General features: G+C 35.2%; 2 protein-coding genes across 11 annotated transcripts in view; one reads left to right on the top strand and one right to left on the bottom strand.

Moving 5' to 3' along the window:
- The window catches only part of LOC110039155 (cullin-4), a 43,702-nt gene extending 30,929 nt beyond the window's left edge, over nucleotides 1–12,773 (bottom strand). Inside the window, exons 1-3 of the mRNA XM_020744118.1 lie at nucleotides 12,241–12,773; nucleotides 5,006–5,121; nucleotides 4,570–4,916 (exon numbers count right to left, since the gene is read on the bottom strand). Coding sequence (XP_020599777.1) covers nucleotides 4,570–4,916; nucleotides 5,006–5,121; nucleotides 12,241–12,613 — 836 coding nt within the window. The 5' untranslated portion in view covers nucleotides 12,614–12,773. The remainder of the gene's footprint in view (nucleotides 1–4,569; nucleotides 4,917–5,005; nucleotides 5,122–12,240) is intronic.
- Nucleotides 12,774–16,184: 3,411 nt separating this feature from the next.
- LOC110039170 (Fanconi anemia group D2 protein homolog) overlaps nucleotides 16,185–22,710 on the top strand; it is a 92,429-nt gene continuing 85,903 nt past the window's right edge. For all 10 annotated transcript variants that reach the window (XM_020744138.1, XM_020744144.1, XM_020744145.1 and 7 more), the window contains exons 1-9: nucleotides 16,185–16,719; nucleotides 16,802–17,246; nucleotides 17,348–17,602; nucleotides 17,691–17,903; nucleotides 18,012–18,143; nucleotides 18,457–18,586; nucleotides 18,693–18,739; nucleotides 18,816–18,917; nucleotides 19,042–19,149. In XM_020744138.1, the coding sequence (XP_020599797.1) occupies nucleotides 16,274–16,719; nucleotides 16,802–17,246; nucleotides 17,348–17,602; nucleotides 17,691–17,903; nucleotides 18,012–18,143; nucleotides 18,457–18,586; nucleotides 18,693–18,739; nucleotides 18,816–18,917; nucleotides 19,042–19,149 (1,878 nt within the window). In that variant the 5' untranslated portion in view covers nucleotides 16,185–16,273. The remainder of the gene's footprint in view (nucleotides 16,720–16,801; nucleotides 17,247–17,347; nucleotides 17,603–17,690; nucleotides 17,904–18,011; nucleotides 18,144–18,456; nucleotides 18,587–18,692; nucleotides 18,740–18,815; nucleotides 18,918–19,041; nucleotides 19,150–22,710) is intronic.

Raw genomic sequence — 22,710 nt, forward strand, 5'->3', positions numbered from 1 at the left:
ATATATATATATATATATATATATATATATATACCACCCTTTTTAATATCAAATCTATTATAAAGATCACTAAAAACAGAATTTTTAACGTCACAAATTGTTCTCTTAGACTCCCTACTAGCCACATTATATTTTTCTCAATTCTCTAAGCATTTACATTTAAATTATTTTTTATAACACATCTTATATTTTATCTTTCTCGCACATTACTATTTCATCACCAACTATTTTTATTCACAAAAATTTTTCCTTTTGATTCTCCAAGCACATCTTTTATCACTTGCTTAATAGTGTTTGTTACTTTATCTCAAATAGAATTTACTTCTTCATGAACATCCCAAATCATGAAATCTTAAAGTTTATTCATAAAAATAATTTATTTGTATCTTTTATGTGTCCCCATCTATGACAATTATTCTTAATATTCTTTATCTTACAACTCTTCATCTTAAAATCTAAAACTAATAATCAATGTTGAGTAATTATATTTTCACTTGGAATGACCTTACAATCTTTACATGTTTGACGATCTATCATTCTCATAAGAAAATAATCAATTTGTGTTCTATTAGATACATTCTTATAAGAAATAATATGTTCCTCTTTTTCTAAATAAAATATTTGCAATAACAAAATCATATGCCAAAACAAATATAATATGGTTCTACCTTCTTCATTAATCACTCCAAAACCATAACTACCATAAATATTTATAAAATCTTCTACCACTCTACCAGCATGTTCATTTAAATTTCCTCCAATAAAAATCAATTCTTCAAAAGATAACATTTGTATTGATTCTTCCAAGTCATTCTAAAATTTTACTTTAGAACTTATCATACAAATCATATAAAATATAATAGTCATTTAATTAATCAAGCTCAAACCACATCAGTTAATAATTTCAAAAAAAAAATAACAAAGCATACAATAGCAATAATTTCCCTGATAAGCAAAAAAATAGAAATCAAAGATAATAGAAAATAAAGTGATGAAAGAATACTTGTAAGATTTAGATGTTAGGGATTGAGAGGCAAACATAGTGTGAAACGAGAGATTGTGTAAGATAAAGTACTGGAAAGCATACAAATGACAAAACAAAATGTATCATGAGAAAAAGCTTCTGAACAAGAAAAAGAACTGCCAACAATAAGAACCAACACATAGAATACAAGTAAAATAGCAAGTGAACGAGGGCAGGAAACAAACAGGAAGTGAATAGGTCCACTAAGAGAGAACAAAGCATCAACTAGTAACAACTCAACGGCTACAAGAACCAAGGAAGTGAACATTCATGCCCAAGTTATTGCAACATAAATTGAATTAAATCATAAAATATAAACTAAGATTTCATTTTGAGCCATAGTAAAGCATGCAGCTCTACAATGCCACATGGCAGAGCAACCCAACTAATGCGCCTTGTTATGAGTAGTGCTTCATAAAGCCAGTACAGCGTTCTGCTTTGCTGTTAAAGCAAATTTGAACCATGCTTTTAATAACACTGTTATTTTGTTTCAATGTTTGTTTCATACATATATTTACATTTTTAAAATATAGATTAATCGAAAAAATTTTAAATTTTAAATAATATGTAAAATACAAAAAAGAGAGACTATTATTTAATTGTGTCCATGTAAATAAGAAAATGTATATAGTAATGATGCAAAAATTAAATGCGATAAAATAATTTGAATTAAAAGATCTAATCATAATTATGGCTATCAAAACTGTTTGTTGTTCACGAACAGTTTGTGTTCGACTCGATAAGAAGCTCACGTTCGATTCGTTCGTTAAGCAAACGAGCCGAACACGCAATTATTTTGTGATCAATGTCCAAACGAGCTGAACAAAAACACAGATTTGTTTTCGTTCTGGCTCGAAATAATTAAATCACACACACACACACACACACACATATATATAATTGATGAGTTGTATTTTTACACACACACACACACACACACACACATATATATAATTGATGAGTTTTATTTTTTCACACACACACACACACACACACACACACACATATATATATATATATATATATATATAATTGATGAGTTGTATTTTTAAAAATTTTAATTGTCTACAATGCTACAAAAATTTATAATTAACTAAAATTATTAATCAAAAAGACAGAATAAAATATATTACATTATAATTAAATGAAGTTTTAATAAAAATAAAAAAATTTAGATCTCGTAGGAGACTTCTGCCTTCCTTAGCATAAGTCAAATTTAAAACATCTACTCTCCTAACCGGATCATTAGATGGACGACATTTAATTTGAGCAAACCATCTAAGAAGACTCTCTCTAATCTTGACCGTCACTGGAGCTACACCAACTCTATCACGGATATATATTCATTTCGGATTTTATCTCTTAGAATCAAGCCACTTAACCACCTAAGCATTCTCATCTCAGCAACACTTAACTTTGTTTTATGCTTCTCTTTTAAAAGCCAACATTATGCACCATAGATCATTGAAGGTCACACCACCATCTTATAAAATTGTCCTTTATAAGTCTAAGCGGTACTTTTCTATCACACAACTAACTCGAATTTCACTATTATCATCCTCATCTATATTACCATCAAATTGAACAATAGACCCAAGATATCTAAAACGTTCAAACCTTTTAATGATTTGATCACCCGGGTTACAACTCTACCACTAGAGATACTACTACTAAAATTATGTTCTATATATTCAGTTTTAGATCTACTCAAACGAAGACCTTTAAAATCCAATGTTTAAGTTTTTCTTAAAATCTTTCTCTAGACTTATCTACAAGAAGGATATCATGAGAGAAAAGCATACACCAAGGTGCATCCTTCTGTAAATTTTCAGTAAGAGCATCAATAACTAAAGCAAAAGGATATGGGCTTAAAGTCGATCCTTGAAGTAATCCAATTGAAATAGGAAAATACTTGGTCAATCCTCCTTCTGTTCGAACACAATTAATAGCACTAGCATACATATTTTTAATGACTTGAATATAAATCATATCAGCAGCTTTCTTCTCTAGAACTCTCCAAAAGACTTCTTTTAAAACCTTAATGTGTGAACGAGAAAAATGATTTGGATGAAAAGAGGTGATGTGGATGCAATTTGCTGAAAAGCATAGCAACTCCCATGATCCAAATCCCTACTATGTGGCGGAGACAATATATTTAACCAAATAAAAGACCCAAGCTTCTATTTGAAAATTTTCATAACTGCAAACAAGGAGAGAGCCACAATTCAAAATGGGGATCTCTTTTTTTGGATTATTTTTAGTTAATTTTGTGGAGGAAAAAGTTGAACATTTAAAAAGAGCAGCTCACTTACATCTAATCAATCTAATAACTACTCTAGTATACAAATTACGTTATTCTAATTATTGTATTATTATCTAAACTAAAATAAAAAATTTAATAGACACTAATTTTAAATTTTTTAATTATTAAAAGGTTAATTCAAACTAAAATTTTATTTTAATTTTCAATATTTAATGACAAAGCACGAAAATTTCAATCATTTTAAAGCCTAATCTAAGGTGAAAGCTCGGTTTCAAAGAAAGACCATCTCATTTCTGTAGAAATTTTTTTCTTTCATCCTGAGGGTAAGCAATTTATCAATTTTATCCTTTTAAAAGCTACTATTTTTTTATTTGAGCTTCATATAAAATAATATATGAAGATAATTTTATGATATATGATCAATTTTATCATCCCGTGCATTGCAAAGGATAGTTTTCAGGTGAAAGGCTAAGTCATATTCAAAACCATCAGGCCAAGTATATACGTATGTTGATTGGGAATAATACAGACAGTATTACCCTATCCTTCAGCTACAGATGTTAGAGTGCAGTGTAGTAGCCACAGTTCACATGGTATTACAGCGAAAGGTGTGTCAAATTTGACATTTGCTAACCTGTGTATTTTCCAAAATAAGATATGAGCTGAAAGCCTCCAATTAAGGCCAGAAAAATGCAACAATCAACAAGATTTATTCATACTTGATGGAATGTCACTTAAACTCCAAACCAGAAATACAACAACAATATGCATGATAGAGCAAATAGTTTTATGTATAATAAAACATTAAATCGACACCATGAACACTTCAAATATATTGACAAGAAACAATTAATTGTCAATGGATGTGACATAATAATTAGTCAATAACAGCTCTCAATTATCAGTAAAATATTAAAATAACAATAAACCAACCCTCTCTTTTTTATTATTTTATTAAAAAGTTCATCTATCTAACAATTACTGGATAAATAGATTTATATTAACATAGTTCCAACATTCCAAGAATCTAGAACAGAAAAATACCTTAATTTTTCAAAGATTACTAGACTGTCATATAACAACTTTTAAAAGTGTATATGTAATCATTCAAAATGTCAAAGCTGAGTATGGTTAAACAAACAAAAATATCATCCTGTTCAAAGAAATACATTAAGAAAAAAATAAACAAGGAGAATAAGTTCAACATATACCAAGATAAAAAGACAAGGTAAGTTGCATTATCCTACTGCAAATCTCATAAACTCAAAACAGTTTAGCATACCTTTCTCTCTCAATCAGCTCTAGAAGACCAGCAACAATTTTCCGCTCAACTTCCGGAGACAGTGACAAATGCCTGCGAAACAACTGCAACCCCATATCCCACAAAGACCGAACATTTGGAGTTTGCTTAACATGTGTTCTATCAAGATATAGTGCTATACCGCGAATCATCAACATCTGGTCACAAAAATCCTGCCAGCATTTTTCTACCAATGATAAGAACACAACCAGATCAAGGCTTTGACCAACTAATGAATGTAGTTTGGCAGAAATGTGCCCTTCACATTCATGCTGAATACGTTGATAAAGATTTCCTCCCATTTTGTGCAAGCAAAGGTCACTGACTGCCTATGGTACAGTACAAAGGCAAAGAGTCAAAATAAAAGCTATATTTATAATTTTCATGGCCATATTACAATCACGGCCTATAAAAGTACCTGATAAAGCTTCTCAGAATCACAGGGATCTGGCTGCTTCAGAAATATAGCTGTAATAGCAGACTTTAAAGTTGCCCATGTATTTTCCTCGAAGTTTGCTGGCAGGGTAGGCTTTCCTAAAAGCAGCAAGCGATTCAAAAAATTTAAATTTTAAGAATTATAAGGCAATAAAATGCCCAGACAATTAAATTTGAAGCCCCAAAATAGATGAGCAATCCCATGGTGACAGCAGGCAAATCATACTGCATTCAGAATCTCTTTTAATGTAATTACTTGAAAGCTAGATGAGTGCTACTTCTCTTATTCTATAGCATAGAATAAATAGGTACACATGAATTAACATCATCTGTAGATAAATCCCAACTATTTGGAAGCACATTCGTTCGTTGTGTTAAGGGATATTTAAGGTATTAAATTTATTCTTCACAAATCATTTTGAAGAGCCACTAGACAAGTAGCCTTATATCTCCTAGTTTCTTTTCTAAACTATCTACCATTATTTTATCAACATGCCTAACGAACTCAATTTTCATCATTTATTCACATAGCTAAATCCATCTCCAGTCGCCTTATCTTCGATAGACACCCCAATCTTTCCTCTTATATAATCATTCCTTATGTTGCCTTTTCTAGTTCTGCCACAAATCCAGCTTAGCATTATCATTTCCTTCACATATAACTTAAATATTCATGATTTTAAAGAACCGACATACGGATCCATACAACAACATCAACCTTATTGTACTTTATAAAATTTATTATTAAGCTTCCATGACAACCTTTTATCACATAAAACAACAAAAGCACATATTCATTTTAATCGTTCAGCCTTGATAATAAATGTTAAATACCCGTCTTTCCATTTTTTATATAAAAGATCCCAAATACTTAAACTTATCACACATATATATCATTTATCTTTGAATAATATTAACTGATAATTATTAGCATTATGCATGTTAAAATTATATACTATAGATTCAATCTTTGCTTTGCTAATTCTAAAGCCTCTATCTTCCAAAATTTTATCTATTAATCTGATTTTTCATTTACTTCAAAGAATTTCTCAGTAAATAAAATTATCGATGTATCCAAAACATATCACAAAGCGCCTCATTTTAAATATATTTGGTAAGCATCTCCATAATCAATAAAAAAATGAACAATGATGTAAACTTACAGAGATAGGAAACTCTCAGGTCACTACATACATACTAATAATATTAATTAATGCTCCATTATAAAAAATTTTGATAAAATGAACATATCTTTCATATACAGCTTTCTTCCATAAAGTACATTGAATAGATATTCATGATTCTCGATCATATCTTCTCAAGAAGAATAAAAATCAAATAACGAACATTTTTTTGTTTACCATTCTTCTTAGTTAACTGTATTATCGGAAAATATGTTTCCATAATAAACCTCTCAGATATGAAACAAAATTAAGTATCTAAAATTGATGCAAATTTCAAAGCATGTGTCATTACATTCTCTTTCACAGCTTCATCATGTGTATCATAAATTTGATCCATCGATAATAAGCACAATCTTGAGCATTATTTTAATCATTAAAGATTGATACGAAACTATATTTTCTTCAATCATTTGGCATCCCTTAGTCTTCAAAATTCAATTAAATCACTGCAAAATCCTTCATAATTGCCCAAATCTAATTAAATATCTCATAAAACCTAAAGCCTTACATTTATGCATTTTTAGAGCTGGCTTATATTTCAATTGTTTGTAACAATCTATAATATGATTCATTACATTATTCTTTAAGTTCTTCTAAAGAACTTCTTCCACAAAGATATGCACGCAAATACGTGTGTGCACGCACTCACATAGATCTATATATCTTATTTCTTTCTTCTTTAGTAACAAGCATACTATATTAATTATCGAAGTTTGTAGTGATGCAAAAGTATGAAGAGAACTGATTGACCATCATAAAGAGAAGTGTTAGCTTCCAATGCATGAAGCTCAATATTTATTTACCGGTTAACTATAGAAATCAAAAGGCAAGGGAAGATTAAATATTAACAAAACAAAACAATACAAACTTCAATGTTCATAAATATTTTCATGGGAGTTATGAATTAAGCAAAGAAATACTATACTGACACATGCCAGAATCACAAATCAAGTAAAGCATAAACAAAAACTAGACATTAAATATGGGCTCCCTAAGTCCGAGAAAATTAATTAGGTTGGTACATACTGAATAAAGCAACATAATGAATTTGATTGTTGACAAACTCGATATAGTTATTAGGTGCAACTTGAACAATAATTAAAAAAATAGTGCAAAGTATTTCAATTTTTCATAAATATCTCAATCTAACATTGTCATAAATTATAGAAATAATTTGAGTCAAATAAATTAATCATATTATGAGACATTAAACAAAGAAAATGGCAATGAATTATTCATAAATCCAATCGCAATGCATTGAGATAATGATGACGATTGTAGAGAAGATGGTGGCAATAAGGAATTCTTTCTTATTTCACAGAATATTTGATACAAGATAACATATATTAATTTAGGAATAAAATAAGAGAATACTTACAGCTATACCAACAAATAAATAACTTAAAAACAAGTTGTAAATGTCATTCCTTAACATGAATCCATGGGAACCTAATTTCATGATATAGCACAAATTCATGAGATCCTAATTTCCTTCATTTGAATATGAGAGTCATGATTTCCATCTTTGCATTAATTTGCAGGATCCACAAAAAGATGATATGATCAAACAATACATTAGAGCTACTTGGATTTAATGGCATTTACAAGCAGAGCAATCAAAGTTTTAAACATCATTAGCTGTTACTGAGAAAGGTCAATATAATATGACGCAGTCCAAAATAGACTATCAATCATGAGAAGCAAAAATACATGAATAAAGAGGAAGTTTGCATTGGTAAATTAACTAAATTTGAATGAAAAATCACAATTGTTTTGTTCCTCATTCTAAAGTTCTTTCAAAATGCCCTAATTACAAGATCTAGAAATTGAACGATATAGCCGCCTGCTCCGACTCTTCTCCAAAGCATCCCATACTCTTTCCTGCCCTAACTGGTAGCCTTTGCCGACAATTTACCACCTCATCATAATTGGTTAATAGTTGCCATCAACAAACAATCAATACTTAAAATTTATTTAATGTATTTAATCTTCACTCATGCCTCCCCTTGCACTTCTTTCCTTCGTAAAGCGTGGCCGACGCACATTTTCCCTCCTTTTAGTAACTCGCATGTAAGAATGGGACCGCACTCTCCATGAATGATCTCTAATATCGATAAAACTCTTATCATTGTGATCTTCTCCAACCCTTTGTCACCTTTACTTTTGTATTTCCCATCATGATCCTTTCTAAAGGATGGCAGTGGTTGTTCAACTGGCTCTCCGCGCCCAGAGATAGCTCTCATTTACGCATGTACTGCAGACTTCAAGGCTCGCAATCAAGATATTTTCATTTGGCAAACACATCAACGCAAAATTACTCGTCATTTTTGAAAGTGGAACCATGAATCTACCAATTCAACCTTATAACGGTTCTACCTTCATGCATTTGATTGCCACTTTCTTTCCTGGGACTAACTCATTACTTCTTGGATAAGTCAATTCAACTTTTCTAATTAAGCCTCGCCACTATGATAGTGATATTACGACCACACTTCTATGCTTGGCAAATGGCATTTTATATGCTGAAAACAAATGAACATATATCTAGACCATTTATTGGCGAGTACCTCCCCCTCCTTAAATCCCACCCTTACCATAATTTTTAATTTAAGATAATCTTTCTTATTGGATCCAGACCTCTGACTGCTTTGTTGTTGGAAACCATCCTTGAATCCCCTCGCATTGCAGCCTTGCCTTCAAATAAAACATTCTTCACACCCCAGTCTTGCCTTCAAATAAACCATTCTTCACACCCCATTTGCCACTTACTTATAGACCCTTAACAATCTCATCATACCACACGCCCTCATATTTTCCCACATATGCAACCACTTAGTCTACAAGTTTCACATCCCCATCCAAGGCTTACCTTCTCTCTCCCCATCTCAGCATATTTACTCGTGTTGGTTGAAAGGTTTCCACATTCAACTTAAATTAGACATCTTCATCAATAGCATAGCCTGACAGCTAATTGCCCTCCCCCAACCCCCTGCTTGTGAAATTCTCCACCCATAGTTATCTATAGTACCTTTCGATGGGAATAAATAATTTGCTAATGAAGGAAAGAGAACCGTAGTTTTTAATTCCTAAGAATGTGCAAGCCTAATACGCACCATTGTTCCCAAGTTTTATGCTATCATACTTCCTAACAACACAAGTAGATGCTAATATGGTCACCCACCACATCATGCAAACAAAACATTACCATTTTTTATTTGCATCGCTCTATAACCAACTCTTAGCAAAAGTATGCATAACGCAAAATGAAGCTAGCCTAAAAGAGAAAAAATTAAATAAATTCACATTTAGAACTGAAGACTGAATTTAATGTGTAAATACTGTGACCAAAATTCATCCTACACCCAATAAGAGAAGCTTTGCCCAAATGAAATGCAGCAAGATAATTCAATAAAATTAATAGTACGGAAATAAAATCTGAATTTTAGGCTTTCCTTCCTTGAGATTGACAGCAACCTGGCAGCTAACCCAGTGTGTCGTAATTCTAGCACCAGCATAATCTACTAGCGACTTTCAAATTAATTTAGCTATCAATTGCTCTGACGATAGGTATGTGGATCTTCAATCAAATATATTCACCTTCAAAAGAATGGAGAACTTCACGGGCTAGTTTTTCTAACATAATTTTGCTGTTCAAATACTAAAACTAGCTACCATTTCAAAACTGAGCTACTAAGACCACATTCAGAAATCATAAAATAAATTGAATTGATGAATGATTCTGCGATTTGTTAGAGTTTTGCAAATTTTGATTGAAATATTCACCACCAACATCGAAGTGAAGAATTTAATGCAAGCATTAAATTGAGTTTCAAGAATGAGAGTACATTGAATAACATTTGAGTTAGCTCAGCTTTTGAATGCGTCAGATAAACACAAACAAAATGAGATGGCTTATCAATGAATGAAATGTGATATTTAAACATTGATGGATGGAATCGAGGAAGGTCCTCATACATCTGAGTGAAGTAATTCAACCATTTTTTAAAGTTGAAGAACATGTTTTGAAAAGGAAGTTTTTGTCTCTCAACAATTTTACAGAAATTGCAGAAAAGATAACTAGAAGAAATAAATAAAAAACTCTTGTCATTTAGAAATTATTGAAAGCATGGTTGTACGTGGATGACCGGGCCAAGAATACCATAGTTGAGTAGTAGATGAAGAAGATAAAAGAGCGAGAGGAAGATGTGATCGGCTAGAGGAAATTGAGTAGAGCCCATCACAGCTAGTCCCCTTGAGTAAGACTTGGCTGATCCGATTGTGCTTAATGTTGTAACCAAGGTCATAACAAAAAAATTGCACAGTTCTTATTAGATGAGAGCTTATTGATGAAAATAAGATTATGAGTGTAGGAACATATAGAATATTGTAGAGTAAGATCATATGATTACAGTTTGGTGTGGTAAAAGTCATTGAACACTGTTGGCAATGGGAAGAGAGGAACCATTGCCTTGCAAAACCTCATCAAAGTCATGGCATTTTGTGAGTTGTTGAATTTGATCAAGTTCAGCTGTCATATGTGTTGTGCCACAACTATCCAAAAGCCACTCATTGGTGGAGGATTGCAGTTGAAAATAAGTGAGAGATTAGAGTGTGGGATGGTGGGTTGGGATATTGATTTTTGTAGTGAAGCCATCAGCATGCAGCAAAGTGGCCTTGATTTCCACGGATCTGACAGCAAAAATGAGTGTAATTCATGTCTGCTCTTTAAGGTGTGTTGGTACCTCGACAGTAATTGTAGCTTCCTCGGCCTCTACTAGATAGAGGATTTCGAACTCTGGTTGAAAGCAAGGCAAGGGAGGGATCGGTATCTTGAGAAACCTTGGATTGATCACTATTGATGCAGATTTCTTCATTGCACAATAGTTAATAGAAATTTTTTAAGCTCATTGGTGTAAGTTTTGTTATTATGCTATTTTAAAGGCTTGATATGATGAGAGTATACCATTTAAGACATATAGGAAGATATCTTTGGAGAAAAAATGTGAACCAGCAATGTTATCTCAAATTTTTAATGGGAGATGGGTATTGAGACATTCTTTGAATCTTCATCAAAATATTGTGTAGCTCATTTTTTAGTTGGATTACTTTTGACTGATTTGTTGGTGCCAGGCTCGTTCAATAGTTGCCCATATTTCAGAAAAAGAATGAAGGTTAAGGAAATACGGTAAGATACATGCATTGATGGTGGAGTAAATGACCGCAGGTATATTTTGATAGAGAAGTTGTCGGGTATGATAATCTGAATTGGGAGAAATATCACCAGTTGAATTAATTAGTTGTTTTAGAAAATAGTTCGTGGTTCCATCAAGCAAGCCTTCAAAATCATTTATTGTGAATGTTTTTGAGATCTGAAGTCTCCATATGGAATAATTTTCAATTGTGAGCTGAATACTAACAAGATGTTTGTGATAGGATATGAGAAATTTTAATGGTGGAGAAATTGAGAAGTCTCCCATCTTGATAAGAGTGGAAGTTTGTATGGTGTCGGTTGAGGTGTTTGGAGCATCTTCTATGATTGAGTAAATAGGAGAACCTGAATTGGAAAAGAGAACCCGAATCGATGGCTGTGAAGCTCAATACTCTGATACCATGTGAAAATATAACTTGTGGCTTATATGGAAAGAGATGAAACGAAAGGTGATGCCGAAAGATGAAGAACTCCAAATAGTTTTTATTACAACATTTTGAATACAGCCTTGCGGCTAATATAGATGGAGTTAGGAGGCCAATCTGTTATCACAGCAGAGGTAGTTATGATTCAAGGGCTAAGTTATACAGCAGAATATATACAAAAGGCTGGGATGAAATGGATTGTGCATCTTATCATAACTGACTTCTAACAAACGCAGTGCTCGTATCACCCTACACACCAAAGAGTGAAGGTTTTACATACTCGAAGGTTGCAGAGACATAGCACCCAAAAAAACAACTAAATCGGGCATAATTTAGACTACAAATCAGCATTTGATTGCAATTTAGGCCAATATAAATAGATATAATAATTTAAAATTACCCTTGATGAGTTTGATGACAAGCTGCTTTTTGGAAGAGGGCTGAGGAGGAGTTGCCTTCTTCCTGGAGAGATTGGACGCCACACCGGTGGTGGCAATAGCCACCGCAGAAGCGCCTCCCTTCAGTTCTTCCTGGTCGATGAACATGCTCTCCTCCTCATCAACCACCGCGGCTGCCTGCGCATCGAAGCGTTCGGTGTGTGGGTGGAGGCCGTTCTTCTCTCTCTCGGACGCTGGCCCTACCTGCTGTGATTTGGCTTTTTTCATCGACGAAGAGGCGGCCGCTGTAGGGGATAGGGGGCTTCCGAGGACTCCGCCGGAGCTGGTGGTACTACAGCCGCTCGTATTCGAGAAAGACCTCTTTGCGTGAGTCATGAATCAATTGGCGAGTCGCATCGCGTGTAGAGGGACGGGAGGCGCGATGGAGATAGAAGCTGCGGCGGCGGAGGTGGAGATCGAGGGTTAAGGGTGCAGGAAATGGGGAGAGAAAGAAGAAGAGAGGGCCGACCAGAGAGAGAGAAATCGATGAGCGGATGAGAAGCCTTTTTATTTTTAATCGACCGGTAATTTCTTGGCATTTACACCAAATTCCTGTGTATTTACATATCAAACACCTAAACTTTATTTTTTATATTTATACCACCCATTCATGTTACATCAAAAAGGTCACATTTTGATTTTTATAAATAAAATACATATTTTCATGTATATATAAAAGTGGCATATATATAAAAATCAATGTTTGATGTTCATTATGTATATGCATAGAAATTAAGTGATATGTAGGTTAATCTTCCATTTTTTTTGTGGTGTGTTTACAAATAAGATGCTCAAAAACATGTGCATACTTTATCAAGTAACTTATATATGATGCATGTATTAAACATTGTTGTATATCAAAAATGGGTTTTTTTTTTATGGCATGTACACGAATAAATGGGTTTTGATATGACCCCTTTGATGTCCTATGGGTACTAACAAGTCTCGTGGGCTTGAAAATCCCATCTTCAAAAATATAAATATTCCATCATAATTGTTGAAGTCGTTTATTGCTCTCGCTTACCGAGGTGATTTGATGATCTCACTTGACGATCCCATTGCTACGAGTGACTTGTCGGTCGCACTAGACAGGTTCCTTAAGATCAGCTATCTCCCAAACTGATGGTCATCATTAAAGAACGAATATACATCCATGGTCATTTATGAATTGTATGGCCTCCACATCATCTTCTTTTCGTTACAATGGCTTGAACAAGCTTCCTATTGTATGCTCTATTATTTAATATTCTTATATCTTTTTATGTAGTCCTGCGAGAGTAAAGAACCATCTATGGATCATACAAATAGATGTGTCATCATAGCTTCAAAAGAATCTTCGATTATTTTGACTCTCATCTTATGTTTCTTCATCATCATCTTGGTAGGGACTCGGAAGTATCTTCATCGACATTTGTAGATCATCTCCATCAACTTCATCGCCTTCCTCTCAGGTCCGAGTTGGGTGAGCCCATGAACAATGTAAGAGCTTATGTCCTAAAATACATTCAACCTCCTAAAATGTACGACGTGCATGATTCATAATCAAACTTAGCCATAAGATTTTATTTTATTTTTACTAGGAACAAGAGAGAAAGGCAATACAAAATCTCAACGAAATTTATCGTGGCGGATGCTCAATCACCTGCAACATCATTTTCGATTGGACGATGAGCAACACCTTCAAGACTACAACATTCATCTCATGTGGCGATGAAATTTTCACGTGGATGACAAATCATTACCATCATATGAGACTTAGTCCATTCCTAAATATGTCACTTATGAACCACAGAGAACATGTAGGAAGATTTTATTGAGATTGATATTGATAAAACCACTTACCAAACTCATAAAGACTGTGGATCAAATATCAATTTCTCCCATGCATTAACTTCATGAGATCCATCTTTTTACATGTGACTTATTTTAAAACATATGATGCACAAAAGATTCACTAAAGATTTTTTTTTAACAAAATATAATGTTTTTTTAGTAGTCAATTTTTAAAATATATCACACTCCAAGTTGGTGTTTGGCTGCAACTTTTCACTTAAATAGAATTCATCAAATTCAATTAATTTGAATTTATGAAATCCACACCGCAACGATCTACTCAGCAAACAATGATAGAATAAATTCAACTCGCAGTCAAATTTACTAAATCCATATTTATGTCGTATAAGTGATGGAACGCGCCAAGAAAAAGGCGAAATACTAAAAAATTGGATTTAATTGAGTGTTGGATTTAAGTTTTATGTTTTCGGTGTTTCGTTGGATTCTAGTAAGGTAAATCCATAGCTAAATCCAATTAATAGGATGCTACCAAATCCTCCAAAAGAGTCTCTTAGGGCTCGTTTAGGAGGGTGGGATGGTTGCAGCGCAGTTATTTACCGTGGCTATTTGGTTTGTAGATTCACGATAAAGCTTTGATGAAGTTGAGAGAAAGCGGGCCGCGGGATTAACCCTGTGGCCCCGCTTTCGCCCCGATACTTTTACCCTTTACCTCGCATTCTTTCACTCTGGATTGGTATTATGGTATTCGTGATGCCATGATCCTGACACATTAGTATTGTGATGATCTTTAAGGCTATAATATGTGACTGTAGGGGAGTGAAATATTCATACATGTATATATATAGATTTAAATTTCTTATTCAAAATTATATAATAGTTATGCACACACACACACACACCAAATACTTAATTTTATTCCATAATAATGATTACTTTCATATATTTACATATATTAATCAATTTAATATATAAGGATATATATTTATAAACAGTTTTAAAAAATAGGGACGACATAATATTTTCTCCTGAAACAGCTGTCCCACAACTGTTTCCGCGCTGTTGTACCAAACATGCAGTCAGTTTCCTCGCAACTGCTTCCTCGCATTTATTTTTTTTGGGCAGACTGAAAAAATCGAGAAGCTGCAGCTGCGCTAAAAAAAGTTTAGGGTTTAGGGTTTAAAGGTAAAGGGTAAAAATATCGGTGCGAAAGCGGGGTCACGGGGTTAATCCCGCATTCTTTCGCTCTGGATTGGTATTGTGGTATTCGTGATGTCATGATTCTGACACATTAGTATTGCGATGATCTTTGAGGCTATAATATGTGACTGCAGGGAGTGAAATATTCATACATGTATGTATATAGATTTAAAATTCTTATTCAAAATTATATAATAGTATATATTATATATATATATATATATATATAATAGACACACCAAATACTTAAAATTAATCCATAATAATGATCACTTTCATATATTTACATATATCAATCAATTTAACATATAATTATATAAATTTATAAGCAGTTATAACAAAGAGGGACAACATAATTATTTCTTCAGAAATAGCTGTTTCACAGATGTTTTCACACAGTTGCACAAAAAAAAACAACTAGCTTTCCCACAATAGTTTTTCGGGCAGTGCAGTTGCAGCTGAAAAAACTGAGAAGCTGCAGCTGCGCTGCAGTTTATCTAACTTATGCTGATAAACAACTTATCCTGATAATCTGCTGATGACCAGCTGATTATGATAAGTTGACTGACTGTTTGGTTTGTGCATTTGAAAAACAGCTGATTTGCAGCTAGTTTTGGATAAATGACTATTTTGCTTCTATGCAGTAATATATTTGCAACAAAAGTGTCATAGCAATATATTTGTAAAAAAGACTTCAAAACGATAAATATCTAAAAATCGTTATAAAATAATAATGAATGATATTAAAAATATTATAAAATGATTTTATATATTTTTACTGATTATTAGACATTCTTTATTATAAAATGGTAAGAAGTAATATAAAAATAATATTATTTTTACCATTCTAAGTGCTGCTTATTTGTACACAAGAACGTTCGGGTGACATGTATGCAATTATGCATTAAAAAAAAAAAAGAAAAAAAAATGGGGCTTTAAAAACAGGCGGGCTTCACTCGCCGGACTGCTTTCGTCTCCAGACGCGTCGCGCCCTCCCAACTCTTCATGGTTTTCCTCAAGCGCTCCATCCCCGCCAATCCGAAGAAGAGGCCTGCCCCACCTTCAGTTGATATCCACCCTTCCGTCGCCGCCGCCTCTGCTGCAACCCTAGGTCCCGACCCCCACCGCAATGCCGCCTTCTCCACTAACCCTGTTGGAGCTCCTGCCACTGAATCCGTCGGCGGCGAAGTTGGGAACGCGAAAGGCAAGGGTATCCGTGCAACAGGAGGAGATGATGAAGATCCTGACATGAGAATGATGGTTTCCCTTTTAGCCGAAGCCGGTTGCACCCTTCGTGTATCAGGCGACGCTCCTCCGTCTCTCCCCTCCAATCCTCACAAATTTCGCCGCCATATTGAGTCTCGTCTCACCACAGCTGAAGACCCCTCTATTCTCCCTCGTTTCCTTTCCGGTTTCGCTTCCTACATCCAAGACCCTCAAAACCTCCGCAGGTTCCATTTCCTTCTCTTCCCAGGTTTATTTTCTTTATGCCCCCCGCTAGGTGGGCTTTATTGTATTTCATTTTTCGTATAGGGTTTTGATCCCCGCAAGCCATGATGGTGGCTGCTCGACTTGGGGGGAGAGTCTTACTCGGGTGCTTCTACTGGTGGCTCCGATCCAGCCGCAGATGCTTAATATGCTGCTTGAGAAGCTGCCCGAACATTTCATTGATGTTGCAGCACAAGCCGGTCGCTCCCTGAAGGATGACATTGCGAGGTTAATCGTGAACCAGTTACGATGGCTCGATTTCCTAGTGGATTCCGGGGTTTTTGCCGAGAAGCTTATGGAGGCCCTTTCTATTTCCCCTCCCGAGCTTAAGAAGGAGATAATTGGTTCGCTACCGGAGATTATTGGGGATAAAAGCCACGCCACGGTGGTCGCCGCTCTGGAGAAGATACTCATGGAAGATTCAGAGGTCATTGTTCCAGTGCTTGATTCTTTCACTGCTCTGAATTTGGATGAACAGCTTCAGGAGCAGGTAATAGGTTCAGAACTCTGGCATTGATGCTTTGTTTTAGCCATGTTCATTGCAGCTGTTGCATATGCGGTTAAATTTAAATTTTATATCTGAAATTGAAGGTCGTCACAATTGCGTTGTCCCACATCAGAACCGTGGATGTCGGGCACATAGCTCACTTGCTTAGGTTTTTATTGCTTTCTGCAACACCTCAAAATGCTGGGAGGATCATAACACAAATTCGCGACCAGTTGAAATTTATTGTGGCGGTGGATCCTTGTTCTGCCAGAAACAAAAAGCTCAAAGAAAAATCTATAGCCGAAAACACGGAAGTTTCAATCTTTGATGCCTTGAGATCAAGTCTGCGATTCAAGAATGTAATCAATGCAGCTCGTTTACTTTTTCTTTTGCTCAGTCACGATATGTTTTCCTTTGCTGAGTGTGTGTACACTTGGCTAACTTCAGATTCTATGCGAGGCTGTTTTGAAAGAGCTGAAGTCTCTAGACCAGTCACGCCTTCATAAGGCCATAGATATATGGTTTCTCATGCTCATATACAGCAACGGCGGATCCTTACAGAAAGATGCTCAGAAAATATTTAAGAAGAAAATAGTAAATGGTTGTTTTTGTGAGGCTCTGTTTGACCAATGTATTACTGGGCAACGGGAGTTGGTAAAGGTGTGATTTTTTTGTGTTCTAAAACTTGCAATCAGGTGACTGAAGTTTTTCCTTGTTGAAATTACTTTGAATTTCAAGACCTGTTGTCCTCTCATATTGTGCTTCCAGGACCACTTCGCATCTTTTGTTTCTCTTTGTGAATACCTTCTTTCTTGTAAAGAAAAACAAGTGAGAAATTTCGGCATTCACTTATACACGTCATTATTTGAAGAGTTCAAAGATACTTACTCGAGGCAAGAGGTACGCTTTATGAAAATTACCCTTTTGCATTATTCATTGGCTTAAAATGCTAAACCAAGGAGCCCCAATGCCTTGTATTTTTGACGTAACCACATAAAGTTGGTTCTACTCTGCATTATGGCCGTTCAACCTATCAACTTAATGGCATAACTTTAGAACATCTATTGAATTGAACATCCTCCGTTTCTATGCATGGCAAGAGATTCATATAATTAATGCTTCAATGGTTTCTGATATCTCACAGGTGTCATACGCTTATTTATCCAGGGAGAATATGTTTTTTTTTTATAAACCTCAGATGAATATCATGCAGGTTCTGGGCGCTTTAGTGACACATATTGGCTCTGGGATAGCTTATGAAGTTAGTTCAGCGCTGGAAACATTAATTGTATTGAGTTCTAGATACACTGAGGATTTGATCCCAATTTCATCACATGTAACCGGTATTTAGTTCTGATTGTTTATATCATTCTTTGCTCAATTTCTATGTTAATGTGAGATGGTATTAATTTGTCCCAAGGTTTGGTTTTTTTGGAATTACTTTTGCAGGTATCTTGGACTACATGGAGTGCTTTCAAGAAGACAACCTTCATAAGGTTCTTGCAGTTTAAGTCTTCACATAGCCAAACAACTAATATCTTCATTATTTATGCATCTACTTCTCCGGTGCAGGTTTATGAAGTCTTTTCTAGTTTAGCACTGTCAGCTAGATCTCGAGCTGATACTGTTAAATCTTCCATTGCAAATGAAGTGTTCATGATAATTAGAAAACAGGTATGAGATAAAAGTTATAATTAGAATACTGGAAATGTGCATGGCAAATGAAACCAAAACTGACCTAAATTTTTTTATTTTGGCCTGCTGTAATTTTACCTATACCCTTCCCGGAAATATTCAGGTCAGCAATACTGATATGAGGTACAAGAAGATGGGGATAATTGGAACTTTAAAAATAGTTTCCACGCTTGGAAATGCAAAAGTTCCTTCCAGGTTTTTGTCATCTCAGGTATTTTTGATTCGATAGTCTTCCTATTTTCCTATGATTTATAAGTGAGTTAGTACTTGTACTTTTGGCTCTGTTGTTTTTGATGATCTTTTTATTTTTTAATAAAAACAGGTCTCTCATGCCTTTTTCTAGTACCTATTTATTTGACTAGTTATTTCTGGATGTAGTTTTACAGACCCGTCTATACAATCAAATAGAATTGTTAAGTGTGAAGCCCGATTAAGTTAAAACAAATAAAAAAGGTTTCTCCCACTCTCACCTTCGCCCAATCGCAAGCAGTCGCGACTCCCGTCCGCCAGCACCCGCTCCCGCCTCCAGTTTCACGATAAAAGACATCTCACGACTCTCCTTTAAGTTTTTGAAGCACGGTCTTTTGTTCTTCTTTGGACTTCCACGGGAGAGTGGAAGGACTTCCATGGGAGAGTGGAAGAGAAGTGCAAGCAGTAGTTCCTTGCGGCAGAAGGAAGAAGAAAGAAGAAGAAGATTGTTCTCCCTTGACTTCTTCTTGTTGGCTTGTGGCAGAAGAGAAATTGAGTTTATTTCTTTGGTAAGTTTATCTTCTTCGGTGTTTCTCGGTGTAGAGAGAGAAGAAGAGAGAACAACGAAGTGAGAGATTCCTCCTGTAAGTTGAGACGATCAACTAATATAAATTCCTCAAGTAGTAAAATCCTCTGCAACTCTGTGGATGTAGTCAATTTGTCGAAACGTGTAAATCCGTGTTCCGCTGTTCTTTTCTGGTGTGAATTTCCTCGTTCCAATTTTTTCGCTTTATCGAAGATCGTTCTTCTATTTTAAATTTCATATATATACCACAACAACTAGTATCAGAGCCGTGTTTCAGATCTGAGGAAAGACGATGACTGCAGATGAAGTGAATGTTTCAGGGATCGATAAATTTCATGTCACGGATTTTAGTTATTGGAGAACACAGATAGATGACTACATTTACGGGAAGAAACTTTATCTTCCATTATTGGGGAAAAGACCTGAAAGGATGGATGAAACTGAATGAAATTATTTGGATCGACAAATTTTAGGGGTTATTTGATTGACCCTATCGAGGTCCGTTGCACACATTGTCGGCAAGGAGATGACGACTGCAAATCTCATGACAACCTTATCAGGTATGTATGAAAAATCATCGGCGAATAACAAGGTGTACTTGATGAAGAAGTTATTTAACTTGAAGATGACAGAAGGTATTTCTGTTGCTCAACATCTGAATGATTTCAATATTATCACAGATCAATTGTCGTGATTTTGATGATGAGATAAGTGTACTGATATTGTTGGCATCGTTGTCAAATAGTTGGAAATCCATGAAGACGACAATTAGCAGTTTTGCAGGTGAATTTAAACTGAAATGTGATGATATTCGTGATTTGATTTTGACTGAGGAGGTGCGTAGAAAAGATTCTGACGAGATCTCAAGTACGAGTTCGATACTAAATGTTGGTTTCAGAGGGGTATGACATGACAATAACTCAAATAGAGAGATCAAATTCAAAGTTTAGTCTGCAGTCAACCTGCTGGAATTGTGGCAAGACTGACCACATAAAGAGAAACTGCGAGAATCCCAAGAATATGGAGAATGATAGCGCAAATGTGGTATATGAAGAAGTACATGATGCACTTGATGCACTATATTGCTGACAGTTCATAGTTCTGTTGATGATGGAAGTGAAGAGGAGAGTGAGTCTGGGACACTCATTTCTATTGTTCCATAGACAAATGATGAAGAACCACAGAGCTATGAAATAATTTTTTAAGATGAAAGTTCAAGCAAGTGAAAGTTGATAAAACTTCCACCAGAGAATAAGACATTACACAATAAGTTGGTGTACCGGATGAAGACTAAGCTTGATAGCAGTAAGAGGTACAAAACTAGACCTGTTGAAAAAGGCTTTCAGCAGAGACATGATATTGCCCATGCAGTGAGAATTGTAAGCAGAGACAAGAGTTACCCAGAAAATAGCTTAGAGGTGTAGAGCTATGTTGATCCTGTTGATATGTTGACTAAGGCTGTTACTCATTAGAAACTGAAGTTGTGCATAGTTTCAGTTGGTCTTCTGGTGTAAAGACATAGGTTTTGAGTTGTAGAGATAGAGGATTCATGTTTGAAGAAAAATACGACGCCGTCAGTGGAGGATATCAGCTTGAGGTAGGAGATGTTGCTGCCTGTGTACCGATATTCAAGTGAGATTTGTTAAGTGTGGAGCCCGGTTAAGTTAAAACAGTAAAAAAGGTTTATCCAGCTCCCGCCTTCTCCCGATCGCGAGCAGTCGCGACTCCCGTCCGCCAGCAGTTGCTCCCGCCTCCAGTTTCGTGATAAAAGACATCGCACGACTCTCCTTTTAAGTTTTTGAAGCACGACCTTTTGTTATTATTCGGACTTCCACGGGAGAGTGGAAGAGAAGTGCAAATAGTAGTTCCTTGCGTCAGAAGGAAAACAAAAGAAGAAAAAGATTGTTCTCGATTGATTTTTTTTGTGGCTTTTGGCAGAAGAGAAATTAAATTTTTTTCTCTTGTAAGTTTATCTTCTTCAGTGTATCTCGGTGTAGAGAGAGAATAAGAGAGAGAACATCGAAGTGAGAGATTCCTCTTATAAGTCGAGAAGATCGAATGATGTAAATTCTTTAAGTAGTAAAATCCTCTGCAACTCCGTGGATGTAGTCAATTCAATTTGCCGAACAAATCTGTGTTTCACTGTTGTTCTTTTCTAGTGTGAATTTCCTCGTTCTAATTTTTTTACTTCATCAAAGATCGTTCTATTTTAAATTTCATATACATATCACAACAAAAATTACCTCATATATATATATATATTTATCTCATTTTTTATTACTATTTCGCTTTGCCTTTTATTGCATTATTCAATGGATGTACGGTACACAACTTGCGCTATGGGATGTTTTTGTCGTCAAGAGTTTCTCCAGAATGTGGGGCTGAGGCAACTGATGGCTGCACAAAACTCCCATTTTCTGGGGTTAGCCTTGATCCATCTAGCGTGGTCGTTGGAAGGAGCTCAGAAGAAAGAAGCCTCGCTGGAGGCGGATCTGAAAAGGGCCCGCGATGGTTGAGACATTTGGGAGCTCAAGTTCAACAATTCCTTCAGGACCAACAAAGAATCCCTCGACACCGTAGCGGCTTTGAAGAAAGAAAACGCGGAGCTCAAGGAGAAGGTTGCCTTGTTGGTTTCCTAGGAATAACATGAGGGCGATCGGGCGGAGTACCTTAAACTTGGGGTGAATTATGCCATTTAGCAATTCGTTCGTCGTGGCTTTGTCGGTCCTAACTTCTGTGACCAGAAAGAGTTCTCTGCTCTGACTCAGGACGAGCTGACTGAAAGAGAGGATGATTCGGGAAGCAAAGAAGGGCCGACCACCCTCTAGGGTCCTGTAAAATAATATATATTTTTCCCTTCTTTTTCGTTCTTATTTTTTTCGAAGAAAAAAAAGATATTTTTATTCCCATTTTTTTTAAACATACGAGGAAAAATGGTTAGTTCACGCTTTTCTTTTTGGATTGGTTGTGTTTTATGATTGATCATGTGCTCGTCTT

The sequence above is a fragment of the Phalaenopsis equestris genome, unplaced genomic scaffold (genome assembly GCF_001263595.1).
Source record: "Phalaenopsis equestris unplaced genomic scaffold, ASM126359v1 Scaffold235604, whole genome shotgun sequence".
Classification (NCBI taxonomy): domain Eukaryota; kingdom Viridiplantae; phylum Streptophyta; class Magnoliopsida; order Asparagales; family Orchidaceae; genus Phalaenopsis; species Phalaenopsis equestris.